The sequence below is a fragment of the Chrysemys picta genome, chromosome 9 (assembly GCF_011386835.1).
Source record: "Chrysemys picta bellii isolate R12L10 chromosome 9, ASM1138683v2, whole genome shotgun sequence".
Lineage (NCBI taxonomy): Eukaryota > Metazoa > Chordata > Testudines > Emydidae > Chrysemys > Chrysemys picta.
In genome coordinates, this window is record NC_088799.1 from 21,019,907 (window position 1) to 21,047,875 (window position 27,969).

Genomic DNA, 27,969 nt, shown 5'->3' on the forward strand with positions numbered 1-27,969 from the left:
AGTGATTATAATACAATCTCTAAGTCAACCTTTTATTCCATGCATTACCATGTATAAAGTAACACATAATACTGGTTTGACAGCAAACATTTTTAAATCTATGAACATGATTTGAAGAAACCTACTACTTGCAATTGTATCTGATTAATCTCTGAGTCAAATCCTACAATCCTTAGCTAAAATTTGAAACTCCAACTAATTAAATACTGACTCTCATGGACATTTTGACTTGCAATTACTGCAAGATTTGGCCTTATCTGAATTAAACTAATATATTGACTTTCTCTGTGTAATTTTAATGATTTGATGATCTAGCCTGGGTCTAAAGTGTAAATAAAATCTCTTTGGGATCTATATCTTCCTGAATGCATTTGTGTAATATTTCTTTATATGATCATGAAAATTAGGCATCATCATAGAGGGTGGTTGCATCTTTTGGGGCTCTTTAGTTAAAATTAATCAGTTTATTACAAATATAAGTATTTGTATAGAAAGATTATGACATCTATTTCACTAAAGTGACACTTTCTTTCTCCTTCACCCTTCTCTCTCCACCCCCTACTGACAATCAGAGTGAAATAAATGTTTCGTTTCTTAGTAGTGTGTTTATCGTCATATACTTATGCTAGGGTCTCAAAAATATCATCTGGATACAAAAGAAACCCTGTAAATATGCTGTCATCTTCAGCACTGACATAGATCCCATTCCAATCCCGTCCCACCTCCAACCAAACCTGATCCCCTGCATTTAATTTCAAAATGATCAGGAAAGACGCCTGGTCTATCTCTTGACCATAAAGTGTTTCACGGGTTTTGACTATCTTCTTGTTTTGTGCCACAATGCTGATTCGAGCAGGTCGCCCTCTGATCGTCATGTGATAAGCAAAGACATACGCTCCAGGAATGCTGCAATTGAACTTGCCTGTAGAAGGATTATAATCTTCCTGGTCATTGTACAAAATCTTGTCAAATTTAATAGGGATATTTGGTGGAGGGAAAGACTTTGACAAGCCGGCACTGAAAGCTGATCTTCGGACTTTTGAGTTATCACCCTTGGAACCTTTGATACCTCTGGAGCCTTTCTTTCCACTAGCTCCTCGTGCCCCTTTACTACCAGGATTTCCCTTTGGCCCAAGAGGTCCCATCACACCAGCTGGTCCCAAGTCCCCTTTTTCACCTTTATTGCCTGGCTCACCCTTTTCTCCCTGTTGTCCATTCATCCCAGGAATACCCTCAACTCCAGTGTCTCCTTTGCTGCCTTTTTCCCCTTTTATTCCAGCTTCCCCTTTTTCCCCCCTCTCTCCTCTCTCCCCTGGCTCCCCACAATGCCCCTTTTCCCCCAGGTCTCCCTTTTCCCCTTTATCTCCATTTTCCCCGTCTAGCCCCTGTAAGCCCAGCTCTCCCTTGTCCCCCTTCTCTCCTTTGGTCCCATTCTCACAAGTGTCCCCCTTCACTCCCTTCTGTCCCTTCATTCCAGGAAGGCCAGAGTTTCCTTTATCTCCTTTAACTCCAGCTTCACCTATAAAAAAAGATAGAAATAAAGAGTCACAAGAAAGAATAAAAACTATGCAGCACTACTAGCCTTGGGCTGGTCACTGTGCTAGGTAGGGGCTAGCAGAAGCAGATGTAAATGCCAGGTGCTTGGGGCTAAAAAGAAGACTGTATGTTCCATTCTCAATGTTTTCTTTCTGTTTTCCTCTGGAGTGGGATGAGTGAGTGGAGAGAGTAATTTGTATGGTGAGTGAGGGGGGCAGTGGATTTGGGGGAGGAGAGTCATCGTGGGCTGAGTGGATTTGATGGGAACAAGTGGAACTGAGGCAAGAGGAGGAAGATGTTGAGAGGCGAGGTTAGAAAAGGGAAGAAGGAGGAGTAAGAAGCTAAGAAGGCTTGGGAAGGAGATTAGAAAACAAGAGAGAATAGGAATAAAAGATGAGGACAGAGAGAGAGGCTGGGAACGTGGAGAAGACCAAAGAGAATGCAACACTGGGTATGTGGGGAGGAAGCTGGCTTGATGGAAAAGAGAGAAGTGATGACATTAAAAACAGTGCCAAGGTATATGGAAAGAAAGAGAAAGTGGAATCAAAGAAGAAAAAAGGCAGAAATAGTAAGTCAGTTTTTTAAATGCATTTAGCATAAAGTTGAGGGGCAACATACAATTGAAAACACTAAATCTACCATATTAAAAGCAATTGATAAAATACTTGTATTCTATACAGGGCAAGATTCTCCAGTGCCATCTATCTGCTGGTGTGGTGTGGCCTTAAAGCCATCTTAACCAAAGGAAGATTGCCCCAGTGTGAGGGTCATCCTCTGGTGGCAAAGTGCCAGTGTAGCAACTCCTACACCACATACTCTCCTGCTGTCAGTGCAGCAGAGAAAAAAGGTTGTGGCTTCAGGAAAGCAGGTGGTCAGGACAACTTTACTCTACGCTGATCCTTGGATTGCACCCCCAGACTCCTCTAATGGAGCCCAGGGATGACACGCCTGCAGAGAGCAGTTTTAAACCACATTCGCACACATATCCCTGTGCATTCTGTGCCATTAGGCTGCACCAGAGGATCTGATCTGTCTCTGATGAGGTTTTTCCCACTATGGCTGAAAATATCACTGACAGGTGTGAATTTTATCTCCAGCTCATAAAGTTACTTTTCGCTGAAGAATAACTTTTCTTGCCTTCAGAATGCAACAGATTGCAACAAATCCCATCTCCAATACATTTTCCAGGTGGAACATACTCCCCTACAGGAATACTCTCTCTCTCTCTCTCTCTCTCTCACACACACACACACACACACACACACACTCTCTCTCTCCCTCCCTTTCCCCCACCCCCACCCCACTAGAACAGGCTAAAGTTTATAGTATCTGCACATTTAACAAAATGAAATGATTGAAACTGCACTATAGGTAGACAGGAAGGTAGGCAGATAAACAACATAATTCAGTATGTAGACTGTGATCTAAATACTGAAGTTCACATTCAGTTCTTACTCACGCACAGCTCCCACTGACTGTAGTGAGTTTTTCCTGAATGTGGACTGAATAAAAACTAAGTAGTGAAGTCCAGATTGGGGAAAAAACAGATTAAATATTAGAAAACCAGATTATAGAGGAAGATAGATCAATGTTCTTGAGTACTCTGGTGTAGCCTTACGTACCTTGTTCTCCAGGTTTACCTGGAAACCCTGGAATTCCATTTGTTCCTTGGTCACCATGTTCTCCTTTATCTCCTAAGACATTGTTACCATTAATATGCTGCTATGTATATTATTTGTAGCAAAACATTCTTTATGCAGCATGGGGCTTACACCATTTGTGTGTGCGTGTGTGTGTCACTCTCTCTCCTGTAGTAAAAATGAACTTAAAAAATGACAGTCCTAAGAAGGTTCTTTGGGACCCCTTAACTGAAAACTCCAAAACACCAGCACCCATCAAACTACCCATCGTGTTGTACTTCCATAGTTATCTGGTTCATCTTAATGCCTAAGAAATAAGTAACCGTATACAATCAGTAATGTTGGATAGGGAGGACATTTACTGTCACTTAATGGCCTGATAGAGAAGCTGATAGCCACTAGACTCAGTGTTATCATTTTAGTTTGACAGCCCTAGAAACCATTAGGCAAGAGAGGACATCATAGCAGTGGACATCAGTTGAATCACACTCTGATGTCATTTTTTTTCCTGAAAAAATGTTCAAGTGTATTCAGTACTTATTGGCTTTAGCAAAGTATGATGCATGCAAATGCTGTGCAAGCAACCACTTATAGCTCTGCCAATACAATTCAGTCCTCATGCACTATTCTAGTACACTAAACCCTTTGGACAGAAACAGACAATTGAGCTGAATTGTGTCCAGTGTGTGGTAGTTTAGTGACATGTAAAGTGAGAACTCTGCGATGACCATCAAACTCATTTTCACTTGAGATTTGAACACAGGTTTCCAGGGCAAATGATTAATAGAACCAATAACCACACAGACCACCTCTTGATCAGAGGATGGCTTAGAAGAGGATGCACAACCTGACTGGGTACCTATGATTATTGCAAATATTTCAAATGGGACCATGCTTGACTTTTTTCTCACTTTTGTATTGCACACAACTCTCTAAGTTTGTTTCATCTACAGCAACCATCCCTGGGACAAGTGATTATTCAAGTGTAGGTGCTAAGTGTTTAGGGATACTGAAAATCACACAGGTGCAAACAGAGAAGCATCACTCTAAATAACAGTTAGTTTAGTGGACCAACTTTTTAAACATTTTTTTTAAAATGTTTTCTCCATGAGCAAGAAACTTCTAGGCCACACTTAGAGTGATACATGATAGTAGAGTGACCACTGAGGGCCTGGTCCAAAGAATATTAAAGTGAATGGGAGTCTTTGCATGCAGTTACAGCTAATGAATTAAATTCTACTCTCTTGCTGGGTGCAGTCAATTTGGTCTGAGAGATTTAGCTTTTAAAAGCTGCTTCTGTGCCTACCTGTTGCTTTCATGAAGATCTTTACTACCACATGGGCCTGATTCAAAGCCCACTGAGGTAGAACTTCAATGAGCTTTGGATCAGGCTTTTGTGAATATCCATTTTCATTTTGTGCTGTTATAAGCTATTGGTTTACGGTATTACAGACCATGGGAATTACAAGGTATCAGTTTGTACCAAGACATTTCAATTGCTTTAGAAAATAATTTCGCCTACAATTTTGCTTTATTGGACTGAAAAACATATGAGCAAAAAAAAATCACATGTGCTTTTGAAATGAGCAGCTACTTTTCCTCACCCTTGTCTCCTTTGAAGCCCTTTGGACCTTGAAGTCCAGGAATTCCTGGTAGACCCTGAGGGCCAGCATCTCCTAGCTCTCCTTTAGGACCTGGAAAATGAGCATTTGAAAATTCATTAGTCAATGGAACTCTATCTTCATAGTGACTGAAAAGGATGAACTTTATAAAGTGACCTATGAATGTTAGTTAGGTAATAAGCCACAAATGATGGGGGATGCCACATACTGATGGGAGCTTTGTGGAAACAGAGAAGAACTGAGTATTTTCCTTTGCGTCATGGGAGTGATACAAAAGAAGCAGAGCAGGGCTCAGGACTGAGTCATATTTCCTTCACAGATGAAAAACACTGTAATTGTTCAAAGCCAATTAGGGGGTTTAGCTATACAGCTGAAATTAATGGGAACTGTGTGGCTAAATGCTCTCGTCTGCTATAAAAATCCCCATTTATATTTCATGCTATATCTATTGACTGGTTCATGGACCTTTGTCTTTCACCTAGTGCATAAATCCCCATGCCATTTTTAAGACCTTGATTTTTGAGTTTGGAGGTCTCTTCGCTTGAAAAAGTTGAAAAATAGCTTTCAACTGCTATACAGCTATAGAAGCCCAAACGCGTAAGTTACATCCGAATTTGTATGTCCAGTATTTAAATGCACCTGAAGACATCCTATATCTAATTAACTCCACCCTTTCTTTTTTTTTTTACTCTGCAAATTCAAGTGTGGTAATCAGGCAGATCAGATCCACACATTGTGAGAAACATCAGAAAGACAAGCAAGCAAGATACTCAGTGGTTTAATTTTACAATAAGCTTTAAAAACTTGGGCTAGCTCATGCACATCTGGCCCTGTTCATTATCACAATACAAACAACTTGACATGAGCTCTTCTTCCGTCAGTCCTCAGGAGATATATACATAGAACTCCCTCTATAGCTAATACAATGTTTTCCCTTATTAACAATAGGAGACTAGAGTCCCTTGAATATAGTATATTTAAAAAGCTCTAGGCTTGATTCTACCACCCTTACTCAGATGAAAAGTATCTCTCTCCAAAAGTAGTGCCATTAAAATGAACGTGAATACTTGCAGATTAAGGTCCTGCTCAAAGTAAAGGTGTCAGAATCAGGCCCTATCTGGGTGTGTATTTTAATAATAAAAAGTAAGGTTACATAACATACAATATATTAGGTTACAAAATATATAGCTCTTATAAAGTATTTATAGGGTATTTATAGAGACTCTGTTGAGCAAATTAATCATATTTAAAATGTGGAGCCTTTGTTGTCTTTTGCATTTAACTTCCCTGTTTCCAATAAAGGGTCAGGGATTTTATTATTAATTATATAACCCTGTAGAAAAACACAAAACTACTTTCAGGTATCATGAAGGGTCACAAAACCATGCTAAAGGGAATATGTAAAACAATCTGCAACTATTAGAAGACTGTAAACACAAAAGTGCAGGGAGAGGAAATGTCTGTGGGGTTCCATGAGGATATGACAAGGACTAAATGGATCAACGTGAGCAAAGGAAAATTCAGACTGAATATTAGGAACATTTTCCTAGCTACTAAATCATATTTTCCTGTAGAGTAGTCTCCTAAGAGAGGTAGTAAAAGTCTCACTGCTTGGCAGATGTAAAATCAGACTGCAGACACCATGGAAGAAAATATTGCATTGGCTGGTGGAGGGATTGGGTAGACTATCAGGTTTTATCTCTTTTTAACTCTATGTTCTCAGAGTCTGGCAAACCAGGGAAATAAGGAAAATTAAAATTGGGGGAAAGGTTAAAGCTTTTGGGGGTGATCTGTCCTTCTCCGAATGGCCACTCTTTCTCTTTTCAATCCCAGGTATAACTCCATTATAAAGCAATAAAGATGATGTAAGTACAACAGTCCTTAGTGCACTTTTTGTATAGTCTGTCTGGTATCGATTGTAGGCTACCCTCAATGCAAGGACATTGTTTTCTTCTGTGGGTTGCCTGGTGCCAGCTGCTCTATTAACACTCAGTTAAAAAACATAATGGAACATAATAATCATAGCCTTCTCTCTGTAACAACACCATATATGAAATGTAATATTGCACAGTTTTCTGGGATTTCTAAAATACAAAGGGAGAGAGAGGTAGAGGAAGATGGAGTCTTGTCCAGGAGTGTGTGTGCAACAGTAACTCTGATTCTACTTAGTTTTGAGTGTAAACCTGAGACCTTGTAAGTCCTCTATATGCAGAACACTGATTTTAATTGGAGTTCCACATGTGAGGGACTTACAGATTTGGGCCCTAAGTTAGCATTGTTTTAATGTAGCATTTAAGAATAATTAGATATTTATCTGATATTATATGTAATACGAATCCATTATGGCCAATCCTCAGCTGGTGTAAATCACCATAGCATGATGTTCCGGCCTGCAAGAGAATTTATTCAAGAATTAATAAAACTGGAGAATCATTGCCACTTTCTTCTTAGTTCATATGCTACAGCTGACACTGCCTCTTGAGAAATTAATAATGATAATAATTGCTTTCCCCTACCTGGCAGTCCATGCTCTCCTGGTTCCCCTTTCTGACCTGACACAGGGGTACAGCAATCACAGCAATTAAAAAAGAAATCAGCTGTGTCAAGAGTAAAATTTTCAAAAGGAAACAGCGTGGTGGCCGTTCTGAAGGCCGGGTTCAGCGAGGATAACTCCACCGGCATTTCGCTTGTTTCCGATAGTTCTGTGAATGGACTTTCTTCAGTGGGTGGCACAATGGATGTGTCAAAGCCATCAGTGACCTCCATCTCTGGAGACTTTATCTTAGTAAACTTTTCAGCCAGGGTAGCTTTCGCCTCTGTGCGTACAGCAGCAGCAATAAGTATAATGAAGGTGGCTCTGTGCCAAGGTAAATGCCACATTTTTGTAGCTGTAAGAAAAGATTAATGCAATTATAAAGCATTGCAGCAGGTTTCTGGTATTAGCAATTTCCCTGTAAGGTTCACTTGTTTTGCATTCGTTATTGCTTTGCCTGCACTTCTCACTGTTAGCCTTTTCTTTTTAAATCCAAGAGAAGGAGCTTGACATATAAACAGCAAAGAGTAAAAGAGCAAAAGTAAAATTTTTATCAGTTAAGCAGGTTTCTTCTTAATTAAAAACAGATCACAGCCCTCATCTTGTCAGTTGCTCTACGAGGAGAGGCCCTGGTATCTGTACAGAGCCCCATTGATTTCAGTGGGGGCCCTATGCAGCTACAGGGGCCCTCTACCTAGGCCAACTTCTCAGATTGGCATTGAGTGACATGTGGAAAGTAAAAGAAGTTAAGAGTTCCTGCTGTGCAACCCTGCATTTTATAATGAGTAGATATGTTCCTGTTGTAAAGAGACACAAAAAGACAGTACTGCTAGATACCCAGCTCTTGGCAATAGTTCCAGAAATCTCAGAGGTTTCAAGTGGGACACACTGGGAGTAGGTAGGCTTTGTCCTAATGCAAGAATTATCTTTGTAACACATGAAGAAAGCATAAATGCCATGAAGTTAGAGAGGGGAATCCTGTTAGACACTTTCTATGCCATCTCTAATTTGAAAAGAAAGTTTATTGAAGGTTTTTACATCTCATTATTTTTCTGCTTAGCAACCTAACTGAAGCAATTAGAACACAGTGAAATATCAGTAATTTGAAACTAGCAAAACCAGTCCTTTCTGCTTGAAATCTAGAGTGGTCACACTAACAAAGCTAATGTTGTTTCAAAAGATTCGACCAGAATGAGATATTCTATATTTAAAATGAGAAGTAATGTCCGTGGCTAGCACGTTTCCCCCCACACACACACACACACAGATGTCAAGTGGCATAAAGCTGGCATGATGCAGTACAGAACCAGGTCCTCTAAGTGTGACCATGGCTACCAGTGTTGCCAACTCTGCCAACATTTGGCACCTGTCATAGAATCCCAGTTCCTGGTATCAAGAGATGGCATGAGAATTTTGGCTTTTTAAGTAGGTTTTCTAGCCCTTGTTGTGGAGAAAAGCCTGGAGGCAAGAAGGAGTTGGTAGTAGTGGTTTCAGGGCAAGAAGCTGAAGCCTGGCATATATTTCATCACAGCTGGAGGTAGCTGGGCCCCAGCTCCCTGTAAAGGAAAGAGAGAGATGCTGGCAAGCAGTAGCAGTATATGCAAAAGCTCAGGTGGATCTGAAATTGTGACTTACCCCTGAAATTCTGACTCTCCTAGATGAATAAATACATTTTACTCTTTTAACTTCAATTGCAAACGGTTTTTGGTTTGAATGAGTTTGCCACTAGAGCCATTGCATTCATGGGGGCTTCTGTATCTCTGCAGGTTGCTGGATAAAACAGCCTCCTTCAGATAACCAAAATGGGAAAGGCACATGGAGAAGGAAGCAGACACCCAAGAACTCTGCTTTTGTGTTATCTGAGCACTTGGGACCAATTCTCTTCTCAATTATACTAGTGTCCCAGTGACTTCAATGTTGGTTATACGAGTATACACGAGAGCAGAAATTGCCCCTTGGCTTTTTGTCTGTAGAAGATAAATCCACATATTTGTAAAGGACTCATCGGTACTCCCTTCCTCCAAACATCAAGTCTGATTCTGCAAAACACAATCATTTGAATAGTCCCTCTGATTTCAGTTGGGACTGTTCCAGTGGAATTCCCTGGGATTCCAATGGGACTATGCTTGTCAATGGGGGTTTTCAAGATCTAACCCATAAACCCCTTCCCCAGTGGAGAGAAACAATGAGCTGGAGCCCCAATTCTCTCTGCAGCTTTTCCTGGATCTAATAACACCACAATATGTCTTTCAAAAGCTTGAGAAACATGTGGTGCAAGGGATGGATGATCAAGACCATGCAGGGTGGCTCCAAGAATACAGAAAAGCCAGATTCTGAAGTGTGTGACGTACTGAAATGATTAGAGAGAATTCAGTAATGACTTCAGAGTCAAGCACAATTACCCGCTTTGAAAGGCTTTGCTTTAAAGGAATAAGTGGAAACAAAATTACACCCTAAGTATTCCAAGCGGTCTGAAGAAAATATTTCAAAGAAGGTAAGGTTTTCCAATTACATACTCTATCTTAGTCTACATTTTCATCTTGGTTTCCTTATCTTTCATACGGCTAATTGCTTAAGCAAAGAAGGGGAGTCTAAATAGCAGGGTTGCAAACATTTTCAGAGTGTGGACCACATTTCAAAAGATGGATGGTCTTGTGGACTCCCGTTTTCCTTCCTTTCAACAATTGTGTTGACTACCTCACATCCAATTGGTTAATATGAAGTCTATCTCCCCTCTTGCTAACTAATTGTATAACATTGCAGTGGCAACTACAGCAGTTCCTTACACTGAAAGCTAACACTAGGAAAGCGTTTACATATTTTTTGCTGTCCTCAGTATATTAAGGAGTTCTGTCTACAGAAAATTCTGATGAAAACAAAAACAAAATTAATTTTCGTCTACATTTTCCATGGAAAATTATAATTTTCAGCAAATATTTGAAAACTGAATACTTCAGCTGAAAACCAAAATATTTCAATATAAGCATGCTGTATGGTACTTTATGGGAATTGTAGTTCAGGTGCCTCATGCTCCCATTCTCTTCTATAGGCTGGATTCCCTGGGCAGACTACAAGGCCCATGATTCACCCCGATGTGCCCCTCTGGGGAGTGGATGTACTGCATCATGGGAGTACCTGTCCACAGGGCATCATAGGACCTGTAGTTCAACTGAGAATCTGGCCCATACAGAACAATGGAGACATGTAGCAACTGAACTACAATTGCCATAAAGCATAACAGCAGCATCTCTAAATTTTGGTTTTCAGATAGACTCTTTCCATTTGTAGGTGTTTGGTTTTTTACAAAAAAAATCCGCAGAAAGCAGACACTTTTCATGAAAAAATTCCATCAAATTTTCCATCAAAAAATAGTTTAATCAAAAAATAGTTTAGACAGAACATTTTCAACCAGCCTGACTGTCTAGGTTGACAGGCTGTCTCACCCTTCCACTTGTTCTGTTTCTCTAGCTGCAAACCAGAAGAGCCAGCATCATGTACGTAGTTAGCGCCTCCCAGACCACGAGGCATCTGCCAACAACAGTTTAGGAGCTTCTGGCCTAAACCAATTACATTTTAATATTATATTAAGGACAAGAAAGAGACTTTGGGTCTCGCTCTAAGGACTAGTGTGTAGCTGTACTGCCCCAGGAGCAGCCAAGGAAGGAATTGTGAATCAGACTCTGTTCCTTCCTTGGTTCCCATTTGCTCCAGAAGGGCAGTAATCTGTTGCTGATTTAGGTGTGCTGGCTGGCGTGTGGGCAGGTGGACGTCAGAGCCAAAGCTCCACCCATGCCCCACTCTGCCTGCTCACCTGATCTGGTGAAGGATTAATAGACACAGTACCCTGTGTGTCACCCTCAGAGGTTTAGTAGGGAAGGGTTCTTACTCCACCCTTACTTACTTGAGTGTTGTCTAAAAAGAGAAAACTGACTAGATAAGGAAATGCTCAGAATGTTTATTTGGTGCAGTGAGTAAAATTCATAGTGTCTGATCATGCAGCCATGGCTAGCGTGCATACCTCAAGGGGCAGTCACTGCCTAACGTGTGAGTATGACCTGATCTGACAAGGTACCCTAAAACTCACATAACTTCAGCACAACTTGGGGCCACTCTTCGCCTTACAGAAGGCACTCTGCAGCTCCCGGCCCACACAGTTACTGTTTCAAAACTTGCTCTGATCATCCCAGGGGAAATAACCTAGAACTGCAGAGCATAAGTACCTCTTAGTGCCCATCTAGTCACAATGCGGTGAGTGGCTTTTGAGCCAAGAGGCTGATAATAATACATTTACCTCAAAGCAGCAGGTTCAACACCAGCCAAGAACAGAACAGAGGGCGACTGTTTCTAAGATGTTAGGAACAGATTAATGCAAGATGTGAAAGGTCATCAGCCACTTCCTTTTCAGGATATCTTTGCTACTTTATACTCCGAATGACTCAGAACAATCCATGGCTTTGTACAGAGCACTGTAACTTAGGCAATTAGCAAAGTAATGGCTTGTGTGGTTCATTAGAGCAGAACGTCAATTTAAACACCTGGCAGGATGCTTTGGAAAACCCATAACTTACAAATGCTACAAACCTGCAACCAGAACAGCAAAACAATAGCATTTACACTGTCAGGTTACTCCTAGGAGCTAGCAAGCAGAACAGTACAGTAGTATCTGAATTGTCAGTTCATTTCTGTGCACATTATAGGATCATAAATAAAACATGCAAAATAATATCTGTAGGGTCTAGCTTCATCCCACAAAAGTGAAGAAATACCACGTCATTTGCTGACAGTCTGTCTCTTAGGCATGAGTTTGGGAACACAAAGGCTACAATGTGCATAAAGCATTTATTTTAATTTTTAATTCCATGACTTTTTTCAAGTTAGACATTGGACTACTTTTAATGTAGTTATTATAACACAAAGAGCAAGAGCTATTATAATAAAGATTAAAAACACCTAGCATGAAATCCTGGCCCCCTGAAACCAATGGCAAAACTCCCATTGATTTCAATGGGGCAGGTTTTCACCCCATAGATTGTCGGAAGGTATATAAACCTTCATGCTTCAGGGCAAAGCCAACTTCTAAATATTGGACATTAGGAAGAAACTTTAACTTAGATGGGTTTTTTTCCATAATTGCCTAAAGCAGAATTTCCTGCACCTTCCTCTGAAGCAGCTGGTTCTGTCCACTGTCGGAGACAGGATACGGGGCTAGCTGGACCACGGGGCTGATCCACTATGGCAATTTCTGCTTTCCTATAAAATGTCAGAAGTAGTTGTGTTTTATTTCTATTTCTTATTTAAAAATCTGAATGGCATGAAATATATTTAATTCATTGCCAAAATAGCTTCATTATGCCAAGTTGCCAAATTGTAGCCTAATTATCTTTAGGAAAAAAATTTAATTTTTCAAATCAAATTCATTTGAGAGTTTGACATGCACAAAGAGCGTCTGTGACTATTTCTAAAAACAGAGCTACTGTACATTTAAGTGGCCAAATTCAAATGAATGGGTTTACATGATAGTATAACATAATAAAATGAATACAAATAAAATAAATTGCCTAGATGCTCTGAGCTTGTATATGTTTCAGCTAGTGGTGAATTTTAAAGTCCGAGTTTTCCACCCTTGAAAATAGGACTGATAATTAGACTGCTGAACCCTGTGTTATAGTGGGCAAAGGTGTCACTAAAATAAAGACTTTAATATATGTAAATACATTTTAATAAATGTGAAATTATTCGTTTTTCATTATATTAGATTTCTTTCCAATTGCTCTAAAATAATTCACTCTAATATACTCACTTGAAGTTTATATTTCACAATAGACCCAAACTGAGAGCAATTATTCTTCACTGAAATGATGTTGAGTTTAGCACATCTATCCTTTATTGGGTCTAAATGGCCATGAAATGTTAGCATACGTCTCACAGCTGTACACTCGTAATGCAACTGTGCTATTGTTTTTGTCCCTGAATAACTGAATTCAGATATTCTAGTTCACAACAGAAGTTTATCCACAACCAAAAGACTTTAAATAATGGGCAGATGGCTGTGTTTCTTTGTTGCTTGAATAACATTTTGCGCTTTTATTCTGGGGGTTGGGGAATAGAACAGTCTTCTCACAATTACACATTCATTAAATACACTAGGATTTTTTGAGGTAAATTATACTGACAGTACCTTTTAAACTCCACAATTTCATTGCAAAAGCCATACTGAAGATAAAGTGAAGCAATGTTTGTTATCTCCTACCTTATGAATGTTTCCTTTATCAGGAATACCCGCCCAGGATGGCACATTGGAAAAACCAATCTTATTCTCAATCAGGCAGTAATCTGTTTTATTTCTTTAATTACTTTTATTGTAACCAATAAGATGGACTACTCTGACAGAGAGAAAGTGGGATTGGTGAATTCTCCTCAAAGTAACTAGAATGACACTGAAATTTGAGGAAATGCAAATCTTGCCCGCAGGCTGGGACACTGCTCTTCACCTGGCCCTTTTCTGGCTGCTCTCCAGGCCCCTACTACTAGCCTGCCGAGCATAAAGGATTCTCCCTGCCCAGCAATGCTTTTCGGTGATTTCAGAAGATGCTTGCACAATCCTTTATGCTACACCAGACAGATAGGAATTTATGGCATGCTATTCACTACACCCCAGGGTCAGATGAGAAGAGCAGAAGGAAAGAAACATTTTGAGATTGTTCATGATGAGCAGTGTGACAGATGCAACGCCACTCCTCACTCAAGTCCCAGGTGAAAACCTGGCTGCATTGAAGTCAATGTGAATTTTATCATTCACTTCAGTGAGACCAGGATTTCACCCCCAGGTTTTAACAGTCCCTGAGATTTTCTAGTTAGGTATATGTAGGGTTTTGCAAAGTGAGGGAATGGTCTTGTTTATCTTAACCCCACTAGCTTTCAGTGTCTACAGGAAAGGTGAAGAAATAAACTGTAGAGTGTGCGTGGGTGTAAGAAAGCCAGTGAGAATAAGGCAAAAATCTCACATTTCCTAATGTGTTGGCAAGTCTGGGCTGGTGAAGTGTGTCAGATTGACAGCTCTAGAGTATGAAGTACGCACCACAAAACAAGTGCAGCCCAGGCAGGTCTCTTTTCTAGTGTCCAGTGGCTAACCCAGGGGGCTATTGAAATCACGAAACCTGGATTCTATTCCTGACATTCCCACAGACTGGTTGTATGACCTTGAGCATGTCACTTCACCTCTTTGTGCCTCAGTGTCCATAGACAGTCATTATACTTACCCTACTTTGTAAAGTGCTCTGAGATCTAGAGAGGAGAAGTGCTCTATAAATGCTAACCAAGTTACGTGCTTTTGCCCTTAGCAAGAAGGATCACCTCTAGAGATGGAATGGTAGTATAGTTTTCACACCTTGTCTCTTTCCTGTACATATACAAGCCAGAAATATATTTCCAACATCCAAATTGTTTAGAAGATCCATAGATAACTGTCATAAACAGGGCCTCTCACTCTATTGTAATATTTGGAAAGTGTCATTTACAGCAGAAGCCACTTAAATATTAATATTTGCCAATTGTCATCATGTAGCAACTGCAAATATATTGTTACGTATATAGAGAAATGGTGTATCTCAGCTACCACTGTATACTCCCATTAGCAAACGGCAACTACTATAAATGCATTCACTTGAATACTTTTATGTTTGATTTTGGATAGATTCCAATTCCTGAAACTATTTGTTTTAGTGGAATTAGCTTGGATTTCTCATACAGTACTATCCTCAGAGGGGTTTTTTAGATGGGGAGTTGTGAGTTGGTTTTGTTTCTTTTGGTTTGGTTTGCTTTTTGCCTTTAATCCCCTGAGCCTTCTGACTTTCATTCTGATAGAAGAAATTTCATGTGTTTCTTGGGATATGTTATGTTCCATCAGAATCATTTTACTTTGGAGCAGTTTGGAAAAATTTAACTTGTGTTTTTGTATTGGGATAAATTATTAGATACTTTTGGTCTAACTATGTATGGAAAATGTAATATACAATATATTCACTTTGGATTCCTTCTTGTACCCTCCTTAGTTTCCTCAGTTCTTATATTCACATATATTTCCACTTTCTCTCTATAACTAATTTTCATCTATTTTTAGCAAAGTCCACGATTCTAATATAATCATTTTCCTGCTTAAGACTCTTTCCTGATTTTCTCCAATAACACTTGGCAAGCTGACAAATAAGAATACCAATTACAATAGCAATATATTTTATTGATTTAGGACCCAATTTCTCTATTGCAATAGGAACGGGATTGAATGTCAAGTCAATTGATTGTAAAAACATGTATTTTTGGTCATGTCAGAACTCACATTTCTCCTTTATCATCAACTTCCAGGGCTCGATCCTGCTCCCATTGTATTAGCTGAACATTTTGGCATTCACCTGGAATAGGTTTGGGCCATCAATATTTGCAGAGAAAATTAGTTTTGAATTGGTTTAAAGATGTTTAATTCCTTTTTGTTTTTCCTTCTCCAAACCCAAAACTGCCTTTATAAAGAGTGGTTTCCCTTTCCCTTAACACAAGGTCCATTTTGGTGCTCTCATTGTTTTAAATTTTGGAAACTGCATAGTTCACCAATCATGTTTGTTCATTTTAAAAGGGAAGCTAAAGGTGGTGTCTCAGTGATATTATACAGCATTGTGCCTTTAAGTAAAGACAGGACAGACTTAGAGCAATGGAGGGTTCAATGTGACTAGGCCAGAAGACTTGATGTTGGAAACAAACTCTGACAGCAAGAATTTTTAGTTTCTCAGCAATGCTTTTCAACTGAAAAAGTCAGACTGATAAGAGATGTAATTAACAGCCAGGATCCCAAAGGTTATTGGTTGTCTCATGATGTTTAGATTGCATGTGATTCACTGTCTTTCATAAATACACAACTAAAGTTCATATAATTTTACATGCTAATTTTCGTATTTTATTTGAATGTTCTTACTTACCCTCATTGCCAAAGCCAAAAAGTCAGCTACTGATCAAGCACCTGTTCTGAAAATAAAATGGTGGCAGTGAAGAAAACCTCACCAGCATACAACAAATACAGGGCATGAAACACTGAATAATTGCCCTGTTCTATTCAGTCCCTCCTATGCATCTGGTACTGGCCACACTCAGAAGACAGGATAGTGGGCTAGATGGACCATTGATCTGACCAGTATAGCATTCTTATGCTCTTTTTACCCTTTGCAGCAGCTGATGCCTTTCATCATTGCTTCTAGCAAAGGAAATTAAGCAGCCAGAGCAACACACTGTTTCACAATTATTGTGCAAACCATGGGTCTAATTCTGTTATGCTTATTCACTCCAAGCATTACCAATCACTGGGGCAAATTGACCCTTCCTACATTAAAAATTGTGGGAGAATATTTTTTACAAGTAAATTCTCATGTGAATTCCCAAGTGAAGATTACTCCACATTGTCCCATCATACCGATCCCATGGGATCCATACAGAAGCCCTCATCCCCTGTTTCTGCACCAGCTGTCCATTTCATAAACTTTCTGGCTGCATGGTTCTATTGGAGACACTCTACACCAGGGCATAGTAGGTCCTGGGGATCCTCAGTGGGGCCATAGCCTTGAAATGTATTACCATAATCAGGTAAGATCTGCAGTACTGGCAGGGATGGCATGAGGATGTTCTGCCTACCCTCCAAGCCTGTGTGGTGTATTAAAAATTGTGTTAAAATTATAAGCTATCACTTTACATTTAGAAGAGGTTTCCTGGTCCTGCTTGCAGGCTAGGGAGCTCGGTAGGGAAGTGTGCAGTTTTATTATGGAAGCTGAGTTAGGGAGCAGCCTGTTTTGTCTCAATGTGTTGATGGTGATGGTGTTTTTTTCTTGTGTGTTAGGGTTCTGGATTCTAAGAAATAAATGAGTGTTATATTGCAACCTTCCAAAAAGTGTAGTTTATGTTAACAGCCTGCACCCTCCTTTCCCCAGTCCACATGGATAGGTCTCCAGGAGGTCTAGATGGTATGGTGCCAAAAAAGTGGCTGAGATCCACAACAGTGTGGAATGAGGTGATCTGCCATCTGGCCCACTGGTACAGCCCTGAAATAAAGAACTGCTCAATATCAGTATGGGTGGTGGGATACTGTGTCTAAATTCTTATCTATAGCAATAGCTCTTTGGAATTTTGTCCAGAGAGCATAGCAGGTTAACAGAGGGTATGTCTACACAGCAAAGAAATCCCGCAGCTGGCCCATGCCAGCCGACTCAAGCTCACAGGCCTCAGGCTACTGGGGTGTTTCATTGCTGTGTAGACTTCCGGGCTTGGGCTCCCAGGCTCTAGGACCCTGCTGAGGTCCTCATCCTGGTGAAAATAAAACCAGAAATTAATTTCATGTAATGATTCAGCATTTACTGTGTTAAAGTACATTCAAAATTCAGTTTGGCCATTGGACAAGAAAGAATGAGTTTGTTTCAGACCTTCTTAAAGTTAACAATCAATTCTCCTTTGATAAAAGCTGCTGGAGCTGTAATCTTCCTCTATCTATTTGTAATTTAAACATTACCTTTTCTCTCCCCAACACTAACACTCTATGACTTTTAGCAATAAAAAAAGCTCAGCACGTTATTAAACATACCAGGCCATATTGATTCATCAGTTTTTCAGATGATGTCTGAAAATCTTTGATGTCAAAGAGGAGTTTTGCTGTAAAATCCACTATACCCCACTCTTAGCCCACACATCCTGACAATATCACAGAATAACCACTAGGAGCGACCCTAAAAGTTAATGCTTACTAAGCTGAAAATAGGACTAAGATCCTCAACCCAACAAGGTCAGTTCATTTTTAATAATATTGGTTTGTGTATCCATTAATCAGTTCCAATTCTGCATATTTTAAATTGAAATTCAAAATATTTAAAACCTGACGAGACAAAGGAAGGGTGTATGTGAACTGCAGACAAGCTGCATCGTTTCACAGGGGATTAGGCCTTCATAAAGGGATATATTCTGTTCTCAGTGACACTGTTATAAATCCAGAATGACTCTGCTTAAGTGCTGTTGAAGGTAACTGATTTACACCGGTATAATAGAGCAAAATTTGGCCCAGAATCTGCAACATTTTGCGATCTTTACATTCTACTTTTTTTGCTATTAAGTTTTTAGACTCTTGCTCTGGTTACGGACAGCAGAGAACAGGAAGAGGATTGACAACATACTATGGGCCCGATCCTGCCAACTCCCACACGCCTCCTGAGAGTTGCTGAGCACTCCCAACTTTCATGGAAGCCAACAGGCAGGAAGACCTCAGCCCCTGACAGAGTGAGATACAATGGCACCTGGAAAGTTTGTAATTTCTTTTTAACTTGTACATTTTAACATTTTTTAATTGCACTCTATTGTATTCTTCTGTATGGAATCACCAAAAATAACAGGGAAACCAACAAAATTAGACTGTTTTGCCAAGTATTTCTCATTAACCACAATGATAAATTTCCTGGATTAAGGAAGAAAATTACTTGTGTTAATAGAGTCCCATTCTACAACTGGAAGCCAAATAAAATATGATAACAAATACAAAAAAAATACAGTGTTGGTACAAAAACGGTAATTTGCACTTGTAATTTGAAATGAAATTGTGTGCATTAGTTTAATCAACTGCATTACAATTACAATGAGTATTTGGGTCAAAACATTTAATTGTTTCTTGAATGCTACCAAAGTTACTCATGTGTTTTAAATGTCTTGGAAAAGGCTAGGTTCAGCTGATGACTCATTTCTTTCTGCTTTCTTTAAAAAAACAAACAAACAAAAAACCTACTTAGTTCAAATAACCTTACGGTGTCAGTGTCTAAAGGAAGGCAGGAGTTATAATTGTTTCCATTGTTTAACAACTCAGCATTATAACATCACATGTATAATAGTGTGACAGCCCTTTCAGAGCCTTTTATGTATTATTATGAAGGGGCTGCACAGTACAATGGTCATAAGAGGTTGCTTTGTCTATTGCAGCCTGAGCTGCACCAGTTAATCTATATTCTGTGAATTATCATGGACCAGATCTTTCAATCCTTATTCTTGCAAGTAGTCCCACTAATATCAATGGCTCAGATCAACCACCAACACCTGGATTTTGGATGGGCCCTGATCCTGGTCAGAGCATGCCCTACCAGATCAGACGCAAAAGGCAAGATATCTTCCCCTGGTTTGATGATCATGCTGGGGCTTAGGCAGATAGGCATCCAGATGCTTAGAGTGAGGCATTGTGTGCATTCCCGGAGACAGAAACATAGGTGCTTAGGGAACTTTTACCACAAAAACGTAGGCACCAAGTGAGTTCAGGCACCTACCGGATTATGTGGCAGATGAGCATGCGTTTTGAAGATCTCAGCAGTGCCTAAATCCAGGGTTTAGGCACCTAAATTCCTTTGTGGATGTGGGTCAATGGGACTGCTTATATCAGTAGAAGATAGCAGCATCAGGCCTACCCTGGAGAACTTGTCACATCTGTTCAGTCAGGAGCTACACATCAGGAAACGGCTATCAAATTGGTTGTAATAAAATCCTTATGTTGGTTTCAAATCAGAGCCCTTCAGAAGGAAAATAACTTATTCAACAGTGCAACTTTTTAAATCAAGATTATTGCCACTTACAATGCTACCTGTGTATTCACCAAAGCTACTCTTTCCTGGCTTCCAGTCTAATGCCATATTTATGCATGTGAAGGTTAGAGTATTATCTTTGCTACAAAGACAGCTTCAATCTCTTGTTGGTATTTGCTTAAATGACTTGAATGCTGTCTGTGTGGGAGCTGAAAGACTATTACTTGGTTCTGTGACAATTTCAGGTGCGTCGGTGAATGGGAGATTTTCTCAGTAAGTCGACTGCACATTACCAACTGCAACTGATACGATGCAAAACTCAGAATGTGTCTTTGTTTTCATGCTAAGTGGTAATTATTGAATTTTAGGCACAATTTGGAGAGCCCAGAGGCTGAGCATGTAAATTAACGTTTACCTTCACTTACATCACTTTCTTTATTAATATAATTTAGAATTCACATTTAACTGATATAAATGATGCATGCAGGCCATGAAATGCCTTAAAGTATATACCCACAGACATTGCTAGCATCATGCATTTCCACAGGGATAAGCTGAGATTTGTAATGCTGACTAGGAGATTTAGGTACACAATTCCTATTTAAATAGTAGTAGTTTTGTGCTAATCACCTATTCATCTTTGAAAAATCTCAACCTATGCATCTGTTTAATCACAAATATCCCAATAAAGAGTGCTTTGTGAAGGAAACTAAGGCTACCGCAAAACAAGAAACAAATAACTTTTTATTTTATCTAGCATAAAAATAAATGTTTCTTTTTTTAGCTAGTTGTGTGTCTCAGTAAGAATCCAAGGCAGAACAAAATAATTCAAACTATTGTTTATTTGCACAGCTAAATAAAGATCAAATAATGTACACAAGGTTATGCCTAAGTAACATTAAGGGCCACTCTGCATTACTTCCAGCCCCTAAGAGTTTTTGGTGCATCAGGAAATCAGGATCAGGTTAAAAGATTGTGGCAGACCAATAAAAGCAAGGAAACACAAACCTAAAGGCAAAATCAGCTCTTTGCAACCCCTAATACGCAAGCTGTCCACCCCCCTTGACTTTCAGACAGGAAGATAAAAAGAGGGACACCCCTAGCAATTCCCAATTCTCCCTCTCCCTCCATGGGTAGTTTTTTTTCAGGGGTGTTTGGGGATGGTGAACTTGAACAAGGTTTTCTGGATGCTCTTTCTTCCACTACAACTTCACACCTAACTCCTGTTAGGAGACTCATGGGGGTAACTGATGCCTTTAGGGCTGAGAGGAAAGGGCAGGATGTATGTTGCTACCTGAGGCAGGGAACATAACTATTGGGGTTTTTCACAGTACTAACCACTATGCCGAGGAGGAGCTGTTTGCAAGATCAGGCTTATGGATGGCATTTTTTAAACAGATTAGAACAGTTTGAATATATTTGGTATTAATGCCAGCAGCCAGATCAATAAAGGAGACACAGAAGGTTCCTCTAGAAGTGGTTTCACTTCTACTTGTTCCCTAAATGTAAAAAATTAAATTGGAAAATTGCATTTACAGGCACAAAGAAACAAAAAAAATAGCACAAAAAATAGACAAAAGGTGAATAACTGAACATGATAGAAAATAGGCCAGGATTTTTGTTAAAACAAATTAAACAACAAGGATGCTAAATGGACAAACATCAAGAAACAAGTAAATCCAGCAAGATAAAAAATTCAAAGGAAAATAGGCAATGAGATGAAATAACAAAGAAAACAAAACAAAAAAAGATGTTGAAGGTAGAGCTGGATGGTTAATTTTTTCTGCCTTCACCCCCCCCCCCACACACACACACCTTTTTTCCTTTTACACACCCTTTTCCAGAGGCAATGTCACAAAAATGTTTTCGCTTTTACATTAAAAAACTAAAACATTTGACGGAAATTAAAATTTTCTGCTAAAATGTTTGATTAGAAAAACTACTCATTTAGACCAGTTCTCAGTGCACCCTTTCTCCCACTATGTCTATATTATAGTATAGTATAGTATCTTTTAAGAATCTGATCCTATATTCTGTGATTATAAACGTCTTGGGGCAGGGACCAGTGCTTTTAAATTTCTGCAAAATGCATAGGACACATTTTGGTGCTACATAAAGAATTCACAATAGTGATAATAATGCCCTTGCTGAGGTAGAAGAAAAAGGAATTACACCCATTCATAGATTCCATAAACAGAATTTGAAGTTAAATGAAATAGAGTGAAATGTACAAATATGTAACATATTACAAACAAGAGCAATTTGTCTTTGTGATCTAAGTTGACACTGTCAATAATTGACAATTTATAATTACAGCATATGTGCCTTATCCTGCAGAGTGCTGGATTTCCCCTGATCCGATGTTTAAGTACTGCAGGAACCACATCTACAGTATTTTATATGATTTTGAAATTTTCTAGTCAGGGAATACCAGAAAACCTGAAAATACAGAATCAGTGGTTTCATCAGCTATCAGGCCATTTTGAGATGCGTTCAAAATCTGGAGCCAAACTTTATCATCTTCATTAAGATGAATAAATATAGATCCAGAAACCTGACACACATTATATGCAGCTTGTTTGACAGGTCTTACACTGGACATTTGTAGAATTCTTTTACCATTGTGGAAAAGTGCACCCCTCAGTGATTTGCTGGAAACACTCACATGGTAACTGAAAGAGTAGATGCCTCCAGTGCTGGCTACAAACACACCTGACTCCACATTATATGCTTCATTTTCATTAAGGAAAATTTTATCAAATCTCACTGGAGACCCTGGTGGTGGGAAGCTGTTTCTTTTTTGAAGACCAACGGAGAAAGCTGTGATGTCACTTTCTTTGCAATCTCCCTTCTGTCCTTTTTCTCCTTTTCGTCCTGGAAGTCCAGATGGCCCATGTTTTCCAGGATGACCCATTTTTCCATAAACCCCAGAATCTCCTTTAAGACCTGGAGCCCCCCGGACTCCTGGTGGCCCTGTATATCCCTTTGGCCCCCTCTTACCTGTTTGCCCTCTTTCTCCTCCATGCCCCTTTTCTCCAGGACTCCCACTCGGTCCAATATCACCTTTTGGACCCGATTTTCCATACTCCCCTTTGTCTCCCTTAGGTCCTTGAGGACCTCTAGAACCAGTGCTTCCAGCATCACCTTTATTGCTGTTTGGACAGGAAGAAGACCGACCTTGTTCTCCTTTCTGACCAGGAGGCCCTGGTTTACCTAGATCACCTTTGGATCCTTGATTACCCTTTTCTCCCTTTAGTCCTTGTTGTCCAGTTTCTCCCAAGGGCCCTTGTACTCCTTTTTTCCCTGGGTTACCTACAAAGAAAACAGTTGTATTTCAGATATTACCATACTATATATGCTCTTTGTCAAGTGTGAAATGTCCCAAACAAACATAAAATTCCATATCAGAATGTTCACTTGACATTTACATTTTATAATGGTCATTCTATACTGTGTGGTTACAGAAAGCTAAGCTGTAAATTTCCTATGTGAAAAATTACCCATTTGATATATTTTACAATAGACAAATATTTAAAAGAATGAAAAGTCTTATCACCTCATGTTATTTGTCATTTGTACATTACCCCACCTTTAAAAAAAAAAAAACACATTTTGTTAGATTAAGGACATAATTTTAAAAATATGTGTGTTTATGTTTTTAAAGATTCTGAAGATGAAATTTAAATTACGTAATTTAGAGATGGGTCAAAGTTCAAATCTGGATCTAAACTTCTCCAAAATTTAAGTGCGCTGGATCCAGAGGTGTAGCTTGGAGCCATCTCTAGTCTGATGTTAAGGTTTCATGCTATATAGTAAACTATAGCGTTTAGGAGTGGTCATCATGCCATCTCAAAAGAACACATAGTAGTGGTGCTACTTGAAGAGCTACACAATTAAAGATGGTCAGCCGCTCCATTCTGAAATCATTTGCAGGCTTTAATGACCTATATAGGATTTCAATCAACGCTAAGGGGCCTGATCCTCTAAAGTTGGGGTCAGAAACCTTTCAGAAGTGGTGTGCCGAGTCTTCATTTATTCACTCTAATTTAAGGTTTCACTTGCCAGTAATACATTTTAATGTTTTTAGAAGGTCTCTTTCTATAAGTCTATAATATGTAACTAAACTATTGTTGTATATAAAGTAAATAAGGTTTTTAAAATGTTTAAGAAGCTTCATTTAAAATTAAATGAAAATGCAGAGCCCCCCGGACCGGTGGCCAGGACCCGGGCAGTGTGAGTGCCACTGAAAATCAGCTCATGTGCCACCTTTCGCCTGCATGCCATAGATTGCCTACCCCTGCTCTAGAGGCTTACACACTTTAGTAGCTTTAAACATTACCTACTCATGGGATGACACATATGAGTAAATGTTCATAAATTTTTAGAGCCTGGACTTGCAAACATAGGCTCATCCTTGATTTTTCTTTTTAATACAACATTCGAAAAATTTGGTATATTGTGGTGACAAAAAAGTTACATTAAACAAGTTTTTTTAGAAACATTTTTTATTCAGAAAAGAAATTACTGTTCATGTGGAGTAATCTTTAAAAACAATTCCAAAGGGTTTCTTGTTGGCTGCAATAAGGATAAATCCTCTAATTTTTTATGCTATCGTAATTTGTTTATCAAGGGGAGAATAGAACCAGTACAAAAACTGCACTGATACAAAAGAATATGCCCAGATCTTATCCTGTATTATGCCAAAAATTTTCTAAATTTGCTTAATGGTACCTTAGTTGCTCCTAAATGTAGATTTATTACACGTGTTAAAGAGTAATAGCTAGAAAGGTCCAAAAGCTACAATTTACTAACTCCCTAAATGCTTGTTTACATGAAAGACTATAAACGCTTCATGATAGCCATTTCGGTCTATTGAATCAATAGCTCTAGTCTTGAAGAATCCCTAAATACATATTTAAAGTATCAGTAAATTGTGTTTATTTATATACCAGATAGCAATGATTCCAAATGAACCATTATGACTCATCATGCTGAATCTCATATACTTCTAGAAAGGTTTGCACTTTTCTTAGCTACCATTAACAATGCTAGATGGGCTATAAACTAACACATGCGCACATACATGTGATCAGTGACACCATGAGTTTTGACACAAAAAAGCCAGTGCAATCAGGATGGTCCTCAGCTTGTCCAAAGGTGTCTATTGCAGGTACAGCAAGAATAGCAAATTAGCACACAACACTGTGTGTGACATGTGATACAGTGGCTAAGCACAATAGGACAAGGCAGGTTTTGTTTTGTTTACATTCTGTAGTTTCATGCACAGTCAGTGCATAAGCAAGCACAGAATCCAGATTTGTAGTTGCTGAGCATGATACTGATACATCTGCTTTTACCTAGGAAATAATTGAGCTCATTTGAAAAATGTAGCTGACCAAAGGCATTAAGTGATAAAATTACCTGGATCCCCTTTTTCACCCCGTTCTCCCTTTTGCCCTTCAGGCGCAGGACTGTCACAGAAGCACTGATTTCCTGCTGCACTACTGTTTTCCTTTGATGTATTAATGGAGAAAGAAGCAAAGTGATCATCAAATACAATGCTTTCATTAGCACCAAGTAATGGGATTAAGATGGTATTGTTTTCCTCCTCTCCTCTAAGATCAATTGTTACTGAAAAAGTGTTCTCAGTTTTTGTGTTGGTAAATACTTCTGAACTGACTGGTTGTTTAGGGCCAGTAGAAGTGGGCTTCAGCTCTTGAAGGTTAATGTTATTTTCCACTCCACCTGCCTCATTGTTAAAGAGAGAGGTTGCTGGGGGTGTTACAGCATGCTGGGAACTTACGTGAGTTCCAACATCTGCGACTGGATCAGTTTCATTTGTCCCCAGGTCTGGAACAGGGGGAACAGTAGATGCTTGTTTAGGATCTTCAGTTTCAGCAGCACCATTGAGGGCATCCATTGTGAATAACTGGTTGGGAGCTAGACTGAAGATAGTTGTAGATGCTACAGGACACCAGACACTGCACAGCAGAGCCTGTGTCAGGAGTGTAGAAATCATTCCGGCAATAGTCAGAAAGCACACTGTAAAATAAAAGTGACCAAACTATAGCCATGCTCTTATGAAAGACAGAGGTCTGAATAGATAATCATGAACACTCACATTAATAGAAACATAAAGTAATTAAAATGACAGACTGAGTGTATTTCTGTGAAGTAACTTGCACTCCTGAGTCCTGCCATAGGGCCCAGTTATGTAGGACTTCATTTAGGGGCATAAAGGCCAAAATTTACACTTTTCTTATGTATTACAAGAAGACAAAAAGAGGGGGGGACTTCTCTTTCACACATGCACACACACACACACACACATGAAATGTGAAGGGGACAGCTCAGAGAGGGAGAGGGGAGGGAAAGTGACAGTGTTGTGTAATGCTATATGTGGTGGTCTTCACACAGCACTGATCTACATGGCTAATACCCACAAAGGAAGGAAAGAGTGGCTTGAGACCACTGCTCCCCCCAATCCAGAAGCAGTGAATGTATCCAGGTAACATAAAGTGTCTTGGAGCTTCTTTCCAATTTGGAAGTTAGAATCTCTTCAGCTTCCTGGGAGCCTTTGTGGGTAGATTCGGAATGGGGCCCATAGACCGCAACAGGTAACCAAGTCTCAAAATAAAAATACTTAGCGTTTATAAAGCATTTCCACTCAAAGATCTCAAAGTACTTCACAGACATTAACAAATTAAGCTTCACAACCCCTCCTGTGAGGTTGGTGTGGCAACTTCTATTAGTCCCATTTTACAGATGGGGAAACTAAGACAAGTAAAGCACAGAGAGGCAAAGCAACATGTCCCAGGTCACACAGCAAGCCATTGTCAGAACCATGATTAGAACCCAGGTCTCTGGAGATTCAGTCCCATGCTCTAACTGCTAGACCTGGCTGCCTCCTACAATTAATCCAATTTGCCTCCCCAAATTTCTATCTTCTTCTCTTCCCAGTGCTAAATGCAAGAGAAAACTATCTGGCAGATTTCACCAGAGAGGTTTTAAACTTGCAAAAACACAGACTTAATGAACTTCAAAGTACTGTATCTTTCTACAGTATATTTATCTGGAATCAGAAAACAAAATTAAGGATTTAAATTGAACACACTGAAGAAACTATGAGATTAAGGTTTTGGTTTAACCAGCAGTACAAGAGCAAAGGAAATTTTAGTTAAGCATTTAACAGCACTCTCAAATGAGCCTGTAGGTATTATTATGTATATCAATAAGTACATTCTTCCAGAAAGGAGGGCTCAGACTACTATTTTGTTATTATCAGGATAAATATTATGGTACCAAAGTGTTTTTTTGACTTGCAGCAATGATGAGGAGTGAGTCTTGTACACATACAACAAAAAGACAAAACAGCACTTAGGTTATATCTAAAACAAACATGCTAGTACATTTTAAAACCCTGGTGTAGACACGGGACAAGTTGTATTTTAACATGTGTTAGTTGGCAGAGATGAACCGTAGCAGTTGCACTGCCTACACTATGGTGTTAAACATGTTTTCTAACATGTTTTTAAAAAAACCCTTTCGGCCTAGCCCAGACACACCCTCAGGGGTTAACAATCCCAAGGCTTGAAAAATCCACTTGCCCCTGAAGAGGGAGAAGTTCTCCTGGGTGAATGTCAGCAACCTCCGCAGCATCTAAGCTCACACATTCAAACATTGTATTTCTAGCGCTTATGGCTTTGATTAAAGACTTTTAAATATAAGGCATATGCACTAATCAGTCCATATGCAGTGAAAATTCCCACTGCAGCTAAGAGGATTAAGACAGAGCAGGATGAGTCCTTTCCTTGTGCACACATAGTTTCCCCCCATTGATATTAATGGGAGCTCTTCACATGGATGAAGAGAAAATACAGATCGCATAACATATTGAATTGTAGAAAAAGTGGGTAAAGATACACTATCAAATTCATTGCAAGCTTCTTACCTGAAAGAAATTCTGCAGATATATAGGCTTTTTCAGCATCCACAAAACTGAAAACCCGAACTGAATTAACAGACTTAAATACCAAAACGAAGAACAAAGACCATGTATA

At 39.3% G+C, this 27,969-nt stretch overlaps 1 protein-coding gene across 1 annotated transcript; it reads right to left on the reverse strand.

The window, feature by feature from the left end:
- Window positions 1-20: 20 nt before the first annotated feature.
- On the reverse strand, window positions 21-27,946 carry OTOL1 (otolin 1). Its single transcript, XM_065557438.1, has 9 exons — window positions 27,861-27,946; window positions 25,331-25,951; window positions 22,341-23,221; window positions 11,900-11,912; window positions 10,775-10,888; window positions 7,315-7,686; window positions 4,781-4,870; window positions 3,159-3,230; window positions 21-1,519 (listed from the first exon to the last, which is right to left on the reverse strand). The coding sequence occupies exons 2-9, from the start codon at window positions 25,926-25,928 to the stop codon at window positions 621-623; spliced, it is 3,039 nt and encodes a 1,012-aa protein (XP_065413510.1). The 5' UTR covers window positions 25,929-25,951; window positions 27,861-27,946; the 3' UTR covers window positions 21-620.
- Between the last annotated feature and the right edge of the window lie 23 nt (window positions 27,947-27,969).

Coding starts and splice junctions, on each gene's coding strand:
- OTOL1 (XM_065557438.1), bottom strand. CDS start 25,928: ATGATTTCTACACTCCTGACACAGGCTCTGCTGTGCAGTGTCTGGTGT. Junction 7,687..10,774: donor GAAACAGAACAAGTGGAAGG/GTGAGACAGCCT, acceptor CTTTTCTTACAG/CTACAAAAATGTGGCATTTA. Junction 4,871..7,314: donor AGGAGAGCATGGACTGCCAG/GTAGGGGAAAGC, acceptor CTCATTTTCCAG/GTCCTAAAGGAGAGCTAGGA.